Raw genomic sequence first — 16,101 nt, 5'->3', positions numbered from 1 at the left:
AGCGTAGTTAATGTAAAGAGAGGGAATTATAGTGCCCAAAAGATAATTTCTAAAATAGGTTTCCTGACTGGTGCTGCATTTAAATCATTCACAGCAGAGGTCTCCAGTCTGAACACAGCAGATCTGGTGTATTCATCTTTTTCAGCAAATGATTGTTAAGCTTCCACTGGCAGGCCAGCAGTTAATGTTTACTAATCATACTACCTGAAGTTACCCCCGATTCACCATCCGTCTTATTTTTTTTCCATTTTGGATAATCTAGTGGTACAATCTTTTTTAAACAATATTTTCATATAAAAATAGTATACATGGCTGGGCAGCAGTGGCACATGCCTTTAATCCCAGCACTCGGGAGGCAGAGCCAGGCAGAGTTCAAGGCCAGCCTGGTCTACAGAGCAAGATCCAGGACAGGCACAAAAGCTACACAGAGAAACCCTGTCTCAAAAAAAAAAAAAAAATAGTATACATGTAACATACAAAACTTGAAAATAAGAATAGAAAATCAAACATTTATTTACAATTTCAGAGATGATAGCTCTGTTCTTTTGGGGCATCTCTATACAGATTTTTCCCTATGTAAACTTAAAAAAATGAGTTAATATATACTGTTTCTCCTTCAGAAGATTAGCCTTTCATTACATGTTCATCTGATGTTCAAATTTAGATTTCCTCAACTAATTTCAAAAATGTCTTCAGCCAGAACCCTTTCCACTTCAGACCTACATAATGTATCAGAATGTTATATCCTTTAAATTTATCTTAATTTAGCTCAGTGCTTTTATTTTTAAATCCTTTCTTGGCTTCCCATAATCTAAAACATAAAGTTCAATTCCTTTAATGTAGTATGTTGTAATTCTTAGATAACTTATCCAGGCTTTTCTCTTACACTCCCAAGTATAAACTTTATAAAAGCAATATTCTGCTTTAAAAAAAAAAACTGGAATAGTACCATGCTCTTTTATTCCTTTGTACCTATGATCAAGTTACTCTCTTTTCCTGGAATGATATATTTACCTTTAACACTCCCCTCTCCAAATTGACTTATTCCTTGAAACTTAATCTAGAATTATTTCCTAAAAAGCTAACTCAGTCTAGAGAAATGGCTCAGTGGTTGCAAGTACTAGCTGCTCTTCAGAGGACCTAGATCCAGTTTCCAGGACCCATGTGGTAGCTCACAGCTGTCTGTAATTCTAGTTCCAAGGAATCTTGACAGCCTCTTCTGGCTTCTGCAGGCACCAGGCACACATGTAGTATGCATACACACATTCAGGCAAAACACTTATACAATACAATTTTTTAAAAAGAGCCAACTTGATCTCTAGCTATTGGTGCTTCTGTTAGGTGTTTCTGTGGCATTTCACATTTTTCCTTAAAGTTATTATAGTATAATTTCCCATATTTATTGGAAATAATGTATTTTGGGAATCAAATATTTCACTCTAAAACATGTTTAACTTTGTGCCTCTTTTGTAAAATGCAAATACCAAGTTTACAAAAATTGTTGCAAAAAAAATAACAGATGGCAGGTGTCCAGCACCAAAGTTCAACAGATTGATCACATTCTCCCACTATAAGCACTTTAAAGCAATGAAAAGAAAAATCACAGCAAGTTTAAAGAGCTACTTGACTTTTGTTTGTGATTGTATCATCAGGCCACACCTCATTCTATGAAGTAGAATAGGTATTCTAGGAATAATAGAATGGTTGGCTTTTATAAGAACAATAAAAGTGGATTGGCCAACAGTGAGTTATGACAGGTTACTTTCCTTATACCTAGCTGAGGTAGATTGGACTCTCATTGGTTGTTGTGAGCTTCCTGCTTTCAGGACAAGCCAGTCTATGTGGGAATTTACTTCCTTCCTTAAAAGTTCAGTTTGATTGTGTGGAACTTATATGAGTTATTCTGTTGGTTTGGACTCATAGTCTGGTATCTAGTTAAGAGGATAGTCCAAAACTGTGACTTCCATTAAATTTTGATAGAGCAAAACCTATATTTTACTGCTTTTTAGGCCTGGTACTTAACAGAATGCCTGGTACATATTCAGAAAATGTTTGTAGAAAGAATGGATATTTTGAGGGCTTAGAGATCAAAGATTAAAGAGGCTTTTAAGAATTTTAAATAGGAAAGGAATGGCAAAAAGAAGAGGTACACAGTTATGTTTCGAGGAGTTTTCAAATCTTGGTTCATTTGTATTAATCGATCATAGCCTAAAATATAGCTCTTTCAGAATAGCTACTTTCTTAATGTTCTTGTAAAATTATTCAGAGCAGGTATCCTCAGTCTCTTGGCTTGGTTTGTTCAGTTTTTTTCTTTCTTTTTTTTTAATAACAGATAGTTGTTAACACTAGTTGACAGATTAGCACTTTTCATTTCTCTTGCAATTATTCTATTCTTGCATCTCCCAGTTTTTTTTTCATCTCCCAGTTTTATCTGTCCATATTTATTACCATTTGTAATTTGTCTTTTTTGTTTATTATCTGACTGTCTTAAGAAAATACAGCTTTTTTACCTGGATGTGGTGGTGCATGCCTTTAATTAATTCCAGCCCTCAGGATGCAGAGGCAGGTGAATTTGTGAGTTTGAGGCCGTCCTGGTCTACATGGAGTTTAAGGCGGCCAGGGCCACATAGTGAGATCCTGTATCAAAAAAAAAAAAAGAAAGAAAGAAAGGAAGCAAACCTTTTGGACACATACATTAATTGAGTGAAAAGTTTAATTGAGGAAAAACATTTTTGAGAAGATTTTCAATAAAGATCCATCAAAAGGTGTTGCTATTTGGCTTCATTACTGCCACATGATTCAGTTCAGTGAATGTTCATTTTGTCCTACATGTGCATCTTATAGCAGCTTTTACTATGAAGTTTATCAGTCTTCATAAGCCATAGTTTTTACTGCTTTTTTTGTTTTGTTTTGTTTTTTTAACACAGTTTCTCTGTGTAGCCTTGGCTGTTCTGGAATTCGCTGTGTAGATAAGGCTGGCCTCAAACCCAGAAATCTACCTGCCTCTGCCTCCTGAGAGCTAGGATTTAAGGCATGTGCCATCACCACCTGGCTGTTTTTGTAGCATTTTAAAAACGTATTATTGTTCTTTTTAGAAGGACTTTAACCCTCTAAAACCACCTTTTTTTACATTACTTTCTGGCACTGGAAATTCAAATTACTTGTGTAATAGCTGAACTGACATTATATCTTGGAACTACAGATATTTATGTCTTCATAGTTGTGAAATGTTAGAAATAAGTTTGGGGTCACAAAGAAAAAGACCACCACTCCAGCTGAAGTATCTTAACAGGTGTCTTGATGAAGAAGGTATGCTTGGAAGAGCAAGCTCACTGAGACTGAAAGTACACTTGTTTTTTCTAAGGCAGATGGTGTCTTTTTCCCATTAGCTGGGTTCTGACCTCAGTCTTGGCAACTGGCTAGTTTTAAAAGAGTTGGGGCAAAAGAAATGAAGGAAAGCAGGAAGCAGTCAGCCAATTAATTCACTTAAGTTACAGGAATATAGTAGAACCTTGTGTAGGAAAAGATTTACTTGGTGAGGAGATAAAATACTTGAATTCCTTGTTTCAAAAACAAGGTTGGTTTTTGTTTTGAGACAGGGTTTCTTTGTGTAGCTTTGGAGAAGCTATAGATCTGTAGACCAGACTTGCCTTGAACTCACAGAGAGGCCTTGAACTCAGAGATCAGCCTGGCTCTGCCTGCCGAGTGCTGGGATTAAAGGCGTGCGCCACCACTGCCTGGCTCAAACACAAGGTTTTTTGTTTAGTTTTTTGAGACAGGTTCTCACTCTGTAGCCTCGGCTGGCCTGGAGCTTGTTATATAGACCAAGCTTGCCTTAAACTCACTGAAATCCATCTGCCTCTACCTTCTAAGTGCTGGGATTAAAGGTGTGTACCACCACAACTGGCTTAAACACAAATTTTATAGTTTTGGTAGAACTCATCTTAAAGGTTCCCCATATAGTGTGAATCTACCAGTGGGGGTGATGATCTCCAGGACTACCCTCTGGTTTGGTGATTTTCTGGGCAATCCTTCAGTGTGTGGCATATAGTTTACCCAGGGTTGTCATGCATGACAGTGGAGAGGTACAAAGCAAACTCAGCACTGGGAAAAGCTGAATTCTTAAGCAGTAAGTTCTCATGTTGAAATGCCACCAAGAAACCTCATGGACTCTGTGCAGGGTTTTTAGTGGGAGATAGTCATGCCCTCTACCCAGCACATAACCAAATTCCAGACTCCTAGAAAGGAAGCACATATTAAATCCTAGTCATGTCTCACCAAGTGTAGGTACCATATGCCATTCTTACCAAGAAATTACAAAAACCCTGCCCAGATCCAAGTATAAAAATCATGAAGATTCTAGCAATCTCAATTTATACCTTGAGAATGTCTTACATTCAGTTAGCATTTAGCTTTTTAAATTTTTTCTTGTTTGTTTTTTAAGACAAGGTTTCTCCAGACAGCCCAGGTTGTCCTGGAACTTGCTCTGTAGATCAGGCTCGCCTCTTAATTCACAGAGATCTGCCTGCTTCTGCCTCTCACGTGCTGGGGTTAAAGTATTGTGCCACCACTGCTCAGCTAGCGTTTAAATTTTTTTAAATATAGAGGGATATGGTGCTATTATAATGTTTATGTGATTATTTCCCTATTTATAAAATGGGAGTTATGGAAATAGAGATGTTAAGTAATTTGCCCCATGTGATATCTGTAACATGAATTTCTAAACGGTCGTATTAATGGAAACAAACCCAGAGCTAGGTATTGGGGTGAACGCTGAAAGATCAGAGAAAAGAACAAGCTACAGCCAACCTGACCTTGCCAGTTTCTCAGCTGATCTTGTTTCCTGAGACTGAAAGCCTCTGAGTCCTCACCCAAATGGATCTCAGCTGAACTGCTGCTAAAAGCTAAAAAACTTAAAAAAACTCTAGTTCCTGGTCCTCAAGCCTCATATACCTTTCTGCTTCCTGCCATCACTTCCTGGGATTAAAGGCGTGTGTCACCATGCCTGGCTGTTTCCAGTGTGGCTTTGAACTCACAGAGATCCAGGCGGATCTCTGCCTCCAGAATACTAGGATTAAAGGCGTGTGCTAACACTGCCTAAACCTATGTTTAATATAGTGGCTGTTCTGTTCTCTGACCCCCAGATAAGTTTATTGGAGTGCACAATATATCAACCACAGATATCTAGGAATAGGATAGAGCTGAGGTCTATGTTTTGTTTAATTTTATTTAATTAGTTTTTTATTCATGTGTTTATATCCTTACATTCACACCTCTGCCACAGCTACATGGGAGAAACAATCCACCTACCTGGAGTTTCTCAATCACATAGATTTTGAACATTGATCAAACAAGAATTCTGAGACTTGCATATTGGCTATATTTCACTTGTGTTGGTGGTTTGATTTCTTTGGCTCTCAGAAGGTTTTTCAGTCATTAAGAATGAATCTTTTGGGTGGTGGCGGCACATGCCTTTAATTCTAGTACTCAGGAGGCAGAGGCAGGTGTATCTCTATGAGTTTGAGGCCAGTCTGATCTACAAAGTGAATTCTAGGGCAGCCAGGGCTACACAGAGAAACCCTGTCTTGAAAAACCACACCAATAATAATAATAATAGTAATGATAATATAATAATGAAGAATCTTCCTTCACCTTTTTTCTTCTTCAGGAAAATCTAATGTAATGGATGCACTTAGTTTTGTAATGGGAGAAAAAACAACTAATTTAAGGGTGAAAAATATTCAAGAACTTATTCATGGAGCACATATTGGAAAACCTGTTTCTTCTTCTGCAAGTGTAAAAATTATATACATAGAGGACAGTGGAGAAGAGAAAACTTTTACAAGGATTATCCGAGGTAATTGTGTGTGTGTGTGTGTGTGTGTGTGTGTGTGTGTGTGTGAGAGAGAGAGAGAGAGAGAGAGAGAGAGAGAGAGAGAGAGAGAGAGAGAGAGAGAGAGAGAATTTTAGTTTAGTGTCTGATTGCCTACTCTTTCTTGGAAGTGTAAGATTTACAATTCATCAGCATAGTGAATAACAAATTCTTCCTTAGAAGCAAATAACAACCTGTTTTATTCCCTAGTAAGTCTCTTGCTTAAGCAGACTCACTTTTTCAATACTCTTACTGTCAAGTAACATTTTTATACTTGGATATTTGTCTAAGATGGAGGGAGCCTGTCTCTAAATAGAGACATCATAAAACTTCTTTCTCTGCTTCTATGTGCTTGTTTTCTTAGTAAATAATTATATTTTGGCCTATATACATCTAAAAGCAACTTGAATAATATGTTTATTTCTTATTATTTATTTATGAATTACCTATATTGCTCTAATAAACTATTATGGCTCATCTGTAATAAGTGTATCATGCAAGGACTTTATAAAGTCATGAAAAGTAGATATATATTTTATTGCTTTTACTTGTTGCTGTTTTCTTTCTAGTTCACTAAGATAAATACTCACTCCCTTCCTCACTCCCTTTCTTGACAGGGTCTTGATATGTAGTCCAACTGACCTTTATTTAGCTTACAATCCTACTTAGGCTCTCAAGTATAGACATTGAACACACGTGCTATCATGTCTGACTTCACTACATTTCTAAAGTATGAAAACTATTATTAACCTAAATTATATATCATTTTAGACACATAATTAAGTATTTCTGCATTTTATCACTTGGAGTAGTCATTGGCCAATTTTTCTCACTCCCTTTTGGACATTTATTGGTTGTGATGGGCTCTCAATGTGCTGTTAACAAGCTCAAGTGATCCTTCTAAAGGTGCTGGAACTCTGGGCCAAGTCACCATACCTAGTCTTTGGCTTTTTAACTGAGAATTCTCCATTTCAATAAAAATTTCTTTTTTCACTGTATTTAAAATTGTAATGATTTCCCCCACATGCAGAAACATCCTATCTTTCCTTATAGATACCACTTTCTCACATGTTATTTATTTTATTTGAATATTTTGTTTATATCTCTAAGATACAAACTTTTTGAGGTAAAACACTTTTTTTCTTTTTCTTTTTTTGGTTTTTTGAGACAAGGTTTCTCTGTGTAGCTTTGCGCCTTTCCTAGAACTCACTTGGTAGCCCAGGCTGGCCTCGAACTCACAGAGATCCGCCTGCCTCTGCCTCCCAAGTGCTGGGATTAAAGGCATTTGCCACCCCCGCCCGGCGAGGTAAAACACTTTTTATGTTACTACCGTGAAATAATCTTTAGTTTATAATACATATATTTGTTGAGTAATTAAATGAATTTATGTATAGGTATATTAGTTATATACCTACTTCAATAAAAACATTCTATAACAGTTTATTTTGTTTATTTTAGGGGGATGCTCAGAATTTCATTTTGGGGATAAACCTGTGAGTCGTTCTGCGTATGTAGCACAGTTGGAAAAGATAGGCATAATAGTCAAAGCACAGAACTGTCTAGTTTTTCAGGTAAGTAGTTACACTCATTTGTTTTGTTTGTTTTTAAAACATGTTACCATATTTTACATGCTGTTGTGCCTTGCTGTTACTAATAGGGAACTGTAGAGTCCATTTCTATGAAGAAGCCCAAAGAGAGGACTCAATTTTTTGAAGAAATCAGTACTTCAGGAGAGTTTATAGGAGAATATGAGGAGAAGAAAAAGAAGTTACAAAAAGCTGAAGAAGATGCACAATTTCATTTTAATAGAAAAAAAAATGTAGCCGCAGAGCGGAAGCATGCAAAAATCGAAAAAGAAGAGGTAAGATGTCATGAAAATGTCACCAATAATTATTACATATTAAATAGAAAAAATTCTGTTTAAATTATAAGTTATTAGCCAGGCATGGTGGTGCACAATTTTAATCCTAGCACTTGGGAGGCAGAGGCAGGTGGATCTCTTAGTTTGAGGCCAGCCTGGTCTACAGAGCTAGTTCCAGGACAGCCAGAGCTATACAGAGGAAGTATGTGTCAAAAAAACTAAAAAGAAGCAAACAAAAACCCCACATTATTGGCTGTGGGATACTAAAAGTTTCCATCAATAATATAAAACAAAACCTGGCATTCAGTTAAAAAAAAATTAAAAGGTAAATAGTTTTTAACGTTTATTTTGTGTGTGTATGTGTAACACAGATCCATGTGTGGTGGTCAGAGAACACCTTGCAGGCGTCAGGTCTCTCTTACCATGTGGTTCCTGGGGATTGATCACAAGCTGTCAGGCTTGGCAGCAAGTGCACTTTCAATGCTGTGCCATCTTGCTGCTCCAAGATAAACTTTTTCTATATATCTTCCATATAAGACAGTACAGCAGAGGTACTCGACACTTTTGGATCTTGACTCTTATACACTTGTAAAAGTTACTGAGAACCAACCCCAAAGAGTTTTTCATAGCAAACTGTATTGCCAATATTTATATGTTTTACTTATGTTTCAACTTTATTATTTTTTATGTGCATTGGTGTTTTGCCTAAATGTGTGTATTTGTATCATGTGTCTGGGGCCTGTAGAGGCCAGAAGAGGACAATGAATCCTCTGGAGCTGGAGTTGCAAACTGTTGTGAGCCACCATGTGGGAGCTGATACTCAAACCCTAGTCCTCTGGGAGAGCAGCCAGTGTTCTTAACTGCTGAGCCATTTCTTCTGCTCTGTTTATTCTGTTTTAAATTAAAACTCAATAATTTTTAATTGGTTAAGCTCATTTTATGTTGACATAGCTAATATATTTTTAATGAAAAATAACTACATTTCCAAAACAAATTACAAGAACAACATTATATGTTTTTATATTCTGTAATGTCTGGTTTAATAGAACATAGTTGTATTCTCACAAACATTTCTGATTTTTTTTATATAGGTGATACATTATAACTCAAGTTTTCCCCAAACCATTTCCTCATTAAGTATTTACTGTTCAAAGCCTATTTAAATTGCTGTCTCCTCCTTTCTATCATATTACTAATTTAGTTTCCTTTGTAGCATATAATTCTGTATAAAATTGCCTTGTTTATTTTTGTTTGCTTTTTCAGTAGTCTCTGAGTCCTCTACCCTCTATTAGAAAAACTGGAATATAAGCTTTATACGAATAAGGATAGTTTATTTCATTTTATTCTCAACCATATTCCCAACACATAAAGCAGGATCTGCTTTATAGCTTAGTAAATATTTGAGGAAATAAATGGAAGATGAATATATTCCTTATTAGTAATATTGCTCATTTTCTTCATATTGCGAATGTGTTTATATGTTCTGTATTTTGTTAGTGAGAAGGGGTGGGCAGTAAGTCAGAACATAGTATTTAAAGCATACTGAAATAGCTTATAGACTAGCAGAACTTAAAACATTTTCATAAAGACAATTAGAATATTTGAGCTTCCTGATTATTTTTTTAAAATATCCTTGGCAGGCATCTGTTTACAAGTTACTAGTTAAACTTTGTTGACTAGGACCCTGCCTCATGAGGTGATGACCCACTCCCTTGTTTTCCTTATTGCTAGCACAAATGTTAAGAGAATTTTTCCTTTCCATGTGTAATTTAAAATTCTGATAGTCTTATTAGTTTTATCAGTGTAAAAATTACTTCTTAGAGCAAGAATTTTATTTGGAGTCACTGTAAAGTGGCTAGGGACCTATTTATATAATGCTCCTTTCACTTTATAGTAAAGAAGATGATTCCAGCAATGTTAAGGAACTTGTCAAGACTTTCTGAGGACCCATGTTGACAGGTGCCACTTCACTGACACAACCTGGTCACTGAGTGCATGAATGCAGACTCATTTTTTGGTTGCTGTTTTATTTTAGAAGTATATTAAGAAACCTTCAAATAATTCTACTATTTTCAGGAATAATCTTTCTTAGATGGATGTGGTGGTACACACCTGTAATTCCTGCACTTGAGAGATGAATAGGAAAATCAGGAGTTCAGGGTCATCCTCGGCTGCATAGCAGGTCTGAGACTAGCTGGGCCTTGTCTCTGTCTTCAAAAAATGAGAGAGAAAGCAGGGAAGAGAATTCTAACAAATTTCGTTAGCGATGATGTGCTGGTACAGTATCAAGTTCATGAACAGAAGCTTAAATGTATACCCTTATATCTTCTCTTGTACTGTTTTATAGGCAGAACGTTACAAAAGTCTTCTTGAAGAATTGAAAATAAACAAGATACAACTGATGCTTTTCCAACTGTATTACAATGAGGAAAAAATTAATGTCCTGAATACTAAATTAGAGCATATGGACAGGAATTTGAGTGTTGTAAAAGACACTCTGTCTCACCATGAAAACATAATTAAAGCTAAGAAAAAGGAACGTGGCATGTTAACTAGACAACTACAGCAAACAGAAAAAGAACTGAAGTAAGTTTTTAAAATAGATGTTAGCAGTTAGGCTTTTGAAAAAGTTTTTTTAATGACATTTATTTAATCTGTGTGTGTACATGTGCATGCCAGCTCATGCTTACTGCAGTATGCATGTACAGGCTAGAGGACAACCTACAGAGGTCAGTTCTTTCCTACCATGTGGGTTCTAGGAATTGAACCTCAGGTTAATTTTGTCAGCAAGTAACTTTACCCACTGAGTCATTTCTCTGGTCTAGTAGTTGAGTTTCATGATAATTAAGAAAATATAATTGACACTTTAGGAGATATGTTTGGGGAGACATATTGGGGACTGAACTTAGACCTTCACACTTGGTAGGCAAGTACTTTACTACTGAGCTATATTCCCAGCCTACAAAATAACTTTTTAAAATTTGTATTTATTTATTTTGTTGTTTTGTTTTGAGACATAGTCTTATGTGTAGCTAGCCCTGACTGCCCCCAAATTCACAGGGATCTGCCTGCTTCCTGATTCCTGAGTGCTAGGATAAAAATTTTACATCCCTGGTGGAAATTGACTTTATAAAATGTACATTTTAGTTTGGAATGCCTCTAGATATGCAGAAAAATTATAAATATGGTATCTTTCTCCCATATTCCCATGCTGTTTCTCTTACTAGTAACATACTGCATTAGTTTTGTATTTTAAAAACAGTAAGAAGGTATCACACCAAACAACAGGGCCCACATGGGAGGTTTATTGGGGGAAGGGCAGAGAAAGGACAGAGACCCACCCATGGGGACAAGAGCAAAGGAAGAGAAAGAGAGAGATTGGAGATGTACAAAGCCCACTTTTTATAAAGAAGCATAGTGAATACACACGGGGGGGGGGGGGTGCTCATAGTGGCTGCAGCTGAGGTATATCCTGTGAGGACCCTAAGGGCAGTCCAGTCCAGATGCCTAAAATGCTAACATTCCTCCCTTTTGTTTATTATAAAAAGGTGAGGAGTTAGAAGGGGTAGTAGATGAATTGAGGATGAGGGTACCATGTTCTCAAGACTGCTTTCTGCTGGCTTTCGAGGAGGGGAGGGGGGCGTTGATCATCTTTGAGGGACCTGAGAAAACTAGGGTGCTGCCCACATCCCAGGGTAGCTGGCTGTTTCACTTCGCTGTCCAGGCTCTGTGGAACCATCCAGCACTTCATGGACCTGGCAAGATGCTGTTCAGAGGGATTCAAGTCAACTCCCTGGAGCTCACAAATCGTGATGAGGTCATCAGCCAAAATGGAGGAGAGCCACGTGGTTGCTGTTAATAGTTACATGCACATACACATAGAAGTAAATAGAAAGGGAGAACTGATATGTGCTGAGCAAGACAAAGCTGGCTCCTCCATCTCTGATGTGCACATTTCAGCAAATAAGAACATTTAGAGAGGGAGAGCAGACAGACACAGGTCTTGGAGCAAAGAAAAAAAAAAGTGGAAAATTCTTTCTTGGTTCCTGAACTGCCTGGTCCAAAGAATGGTCAGGAGTCTCCAAAAGGCATCCCAATGGGAGCGAGGAAGTGTATGACACAGTTCCCAAGGATGAGGCATAGAGAAGAAGATCCAAAGACCTGAATGTTCTGGTGTCCCAGGGATCCAGGGAGGATCAGATTAAGTGGGTACAACCTGTTCAGTGGAACATCATCCAAAGAATAGGGGCCAAGGGCTAAGAGCCTGAGAGAGACACAGTTGCCTGGTACCAGAACTTCGAGAAAAGCCAGAAGGTGAGGAGAGGACCGTGCTCAAGGAATGATCTAGGGAAATGATCAGAGGCAGGTAGCCCCACCAGAGACCCAATTGTTGGTATTGAATGGAAGGCAAAGCTGTTGGTGAACGAGAAAGCAGATTTGTTGCAGGTGAAAGAGCAGATCCCTTGTGGGTGAAACAGGCAGATAAGGTCCTAGTGTGAAGTGGGTACCTTTGGTGGGCCCTGCCAAGGTATGCCACTAAGCAAACATGCCACACACAACAGAGTTAGTGCAAGAGGTTTATTGGGAGGGGGAGAGCTGAAGAATGAAAGAGTGAAAGGCTGCATCAGAGTGGGGGATTGAGAGAGGCAGGCAGATAAGAGGAAGAGAAGCAAGAGAGAAAAGAAGAGGCAAGAGAGGAAATTAGACACAGAGATTAGTAAGAGGCAAGAGAAGAGACAAAGGGAGCGAGCTCTGCCTGGCAGGCACTTTTAAGGGTGCACATGCCATGGAAAAGGATCTGGAGACAGGTGATGATGCAAGTGCTTTGGCAGAGGCTGGGCAGAGGAAATGCAGCTTAACAGGGAGGCACAGCTGCAGGCTTTGTAGCTAGCAGGAGCTGAGTAGAGCCAGAAGAAAGAACAGAGAAGGGCTTGGAAAAAAGCTTGAAAGCAAGGTAACCCCTTCCAACTATTGGATCGCTGGCATAAGTTGCAAAGGTTCTGTGAAATACCGGGATATGGGGTGCTGGTAAGTGGCCATTTGGATTGATATCTAAGGGTTATTGGGGCAAAGGTACATAAGTTTAGCTCTTAAGTCGGGTGGTAGGTATGGTGGTAGGTGCATTTTTCATGAGTGAGATAGAGAAGATCCAAAAGCTGGAATCTCTAGCATCCCAGAAATTCAGTGAGGTGCAGGCTGCTCAGTGGATCATCATCCAAAAAAGCAGGGGCCGATAGGCTAAGAGCCTGAGTGAGACACAGTCGCCTAGTACTAGGACTTAGAAAATCCAGGCCAGGAATGTGCTCTAGAAAGTAAGTGTCGCTCATGGGAAATGGCCAGAATTGAAGTGGGGTGGGGGCTGCTTACCCATTGTCAGTGTTGGATGGAGAGTCCCAGAGATCCCTTAGGTGGGAAAGTAGGGCTGTCAGGCAGACAAGGTTCTAGCACGGTAGACTGCCGGGAGGGCCTATCTGAGTCACAGAACCAAATACTGCATTTTAAAAGCTCGGGAAGGAGTCACAGCATTACACAGGGCCCACGTGGGAGGTTTATTGAGGGGAGGGGAGAGAAGGGGACAGACCAGTCCCTGGGAACAAGAACAAAGAAAGAGAAAGAGACAGGAGGTGGGCAAGGTCCACCTTTTATAAGGAAACATAGCAAATGTGCACAGGGGGTGCTCATAGTGGCTGTAGCTGACGATATATCTTGTCAGGACCCTAAGGGCAGGCCAGTACAGATGCCTAAATGCTAACAATTAGTATAGTCAGAATATATAAATCAATATTTATATATATTACATCCATATTTCATTTATATTTTCTTAATGTCTGTTTAACATCTTTTTTTCTGGCCCAGAATACCACATTACATTTAGTTATTTATTCTTAGGCTCCTTTGGGCTGTGATAGTTTATCAGCATGGCAGTTTTAAAGAAATACTGTTCCTAGCTTTTTATAGGCTAGTTTTCTGAAGGTGAAGTAAAATATCATCCAGCATATTCTAGGCATATCCTGTGATTAATATCAACATATCACTATTCATGTTGACCTGATCACCTGACTAAGAGTGAGTTTGTCAGGTTTCTCTGCAGTAAAGTTAGTACTTTCTTTTCAGCACAGCTGACACAGAGGTGAGAGTTTCTCCACTTTGAGGCAAGGTCCACGTGATATATTTGTTTTTCTGCATAGGAGATGCATCTCAGTTATTTGTTCAGTTTTTGTTTGTTTTCCAAGACATGGTTTCTCTGTATAGCCCTGGCTGTCCTGGAACTCAATTTGTAGAACAGGCTGACCTTGAACTCAGATCTGCCTACTTCTGCCTCCTGAGTGCTGGGATTAAAGGTGTGTGCCACCACCACCCAGCTTGTTCAGTTATTTTTATATTACTATTTAGAGATATTTTCCATCTGGAATTATAACCCAATACTATATTGCTTATTTTATTGCTTCAATTATTCTCTCTATGGCCATTAGGAATTCTTTGAATTGTTTGCATCTCTGTGGTGTGATATGTTGTTTGTGTTCTGACAAATAAAGCTTGCTTGGAGTCAGAGGGTGGAGTTAGCCACTAGTTAACATAGAGGTCTGAAGGTCTGTACAGAAAGGAACAGGAAGTGATAAGGCAAGGCAGAGACAGGATCTCAGTCCTTTTGGAGTGGAGGAATGGAAGAGGAAGGAAGTGACTGTGGCTGTTTTCCTGCTCCTCTGATCTATCACATTTTACCCCAATAACTGACTCATGGTTTTTATTAATAAGATTAATTAGATTTATGCTTCACATCCCATCATTGTGATTTTTTAATTGTTTAGCACTTCTTTACTTTCTGGAATTGCAAAATGCTCCAGGCTCATCTTGTCTGACCTCGTCCTAACAATCTTCCCAGCTTTTATGAACCTGCTCCAGGCCTAGCACTAGTCACTTCTCCAAGGAGTTCTCTTCTTTAAAATTAGAGAATAGTATTAGGACCCCACATCTACATGCTAAGAGTGGTCATTAATACTGTTCCTAGACTTGTCTCATCTGGCAGATTAGGAAGTATGGAGATAGATGTGTGTGTGTGTGTGTGTGTGTGTACACGTACACACACACACATATATTTCTGTATAAGTATTGGTCACTCACCAACTGTATCACTAGAGCTTCCATATATATACACTTCTGTAAATAGTTCCATAGGTAGACATCTGTATTCATATCAACATAAACATGAACCATACTGATGTCTCCCAACTTTAATCTGTTACCATATGGGTTATTTTGTCCTTCTGTTTCTCTAGAAACTCCTTTTTGACAATGAAAGGCCTGAATTCTGCTATTGGTTTAAGTGTTCAGTTTCAACAGTCATTTACAACAGTATCAGAACAGTCAGCCCATGTCCCCTTGAGAAACAGTTTTACACATAGAATACAGTGCTTCTGTATAATTATCTTTTCTTTGTTTTTGTTTTGTTTGTTTTTCTGAGACAGGGTTTCTCTGTATAACTGCCCTGGCTGTCCTGCAACTCATGCTATAGACCAGGCTGGCCTCTAACTCACAGAGATGTACTAGTCTCTGTTTCCTGAGTGCTGGGATTAAAGGTGTGTGCCATCACACCTTAATTACCTTCTTTCAAAGTTTATGGAAAATTACTTAGGCTAGGGGTCTAGAGAGATGGCCTTGGAGTTGAGTGTATTGCTCTTGGAGAGAGGACTAGAATTAAATTCCCAACACCCACGTTTGGTGTCTCATAACAATCTGTAATTCCAGCTCTGGGGGACTTGATACCTTTGTTCTCCAAAGGCACCTGCACTTAGTGTACATACCCATATACAGATAGAAACATGATTTTAAATCTTCTAAAAATTGCTTAAGCCACAACTTTCTCTTTCCATCCCACCAATAAAGTTGTTAGATACATTTGTAATACAATTAGTCTTTTGTCACATTTTTCATTCCATTTGGTATACCTACCTCTCCTACATCAGTTTTTAAAATTTTGTTTACATTAAGGTTCACTCTTGGTGCTATAAAGTTCCTTTGATTTTGATAAATTCATAGTTTAACCACTTAAAAAAACACCCTTCTGTTTCTACTATTCAACACTTTCCCTCTCCCTTGACCAACCTCTGGCAACTATGGGTCTGCCTAACAATCTCTGCAAGTTAATTTTTAGAATTTAATTTTGAATATTTGGTCAAAATTACTTTCCTTTTGGCCAGGCTTGGTGACTCATGCCTTTATTCCCAGCACATGGAAGACAGGAAGATCTCTGCATTCAAGGCCAGCTTTGTATACATAAGCTAGTTCCAGTCCAGCCACGGTTACATAGTGAGGCCCTGTCTTCAAAAATAAATATATAAATAAATAATAAATTAATTACTTGCTTTTA

At 38.3% G+C, this 16,101-nt stretch overlaps 1 protein-coding gene across 1 annotated transcript in view; it reads left to right on the top strand.

Annotated features, from left to right (window-relative positions):
- Smc1b (structural maintenance of chromosomes 1B) overlaps positions 1 to 16,101 on the top strand; it is a 78,899-nt gene that overhangs the window by 1,189 nt on the left and 61,609 nt on the right. Inside the window, exons 2-5 of the mRNA XM_006980295.4 lie at positions 5,669 to 5,857; positions 7,331 to 7,443; positions 7,530 to 7,733; positions 10,081 to 10,319. Coding sequence (XP_006980357.1) covers positions 5,669 to 5,857; positions 7,331 to 7,443; positions 7,530 to 7,733; positions 10,081 to 10,319 — 745 coding nt within the window. The remainder of the gene's footprint in view (positions 1 to 5,668; positions 5,858 to 7,330; positions 7,444 to 7,529; positions 7,734 to 10,080; positions 10,320 to 16,101) is intronic.

The sequence above is a fragment of the Peromyscus maniculatus genome, chromosome 20, assembly GCF_049852395.1.
Source record: "Peromyscus maniculatus bairdii isolate BWxNUB_F1_BW_parent chromosome 20, HU_Pman_BW_mat_3.1, whole genome shotgun sequence".
Classification (NCBI taxonomy): domain Eukaryota; kingdom Metazoa; phylum Chordata; class Mammalia; order Rodentia; family Cricetidae; genus Peromyscus; species Peromyscus maniculatus.
This window is presented reverse-complemented; position numbering and strand designations above follow the sequence as displayed.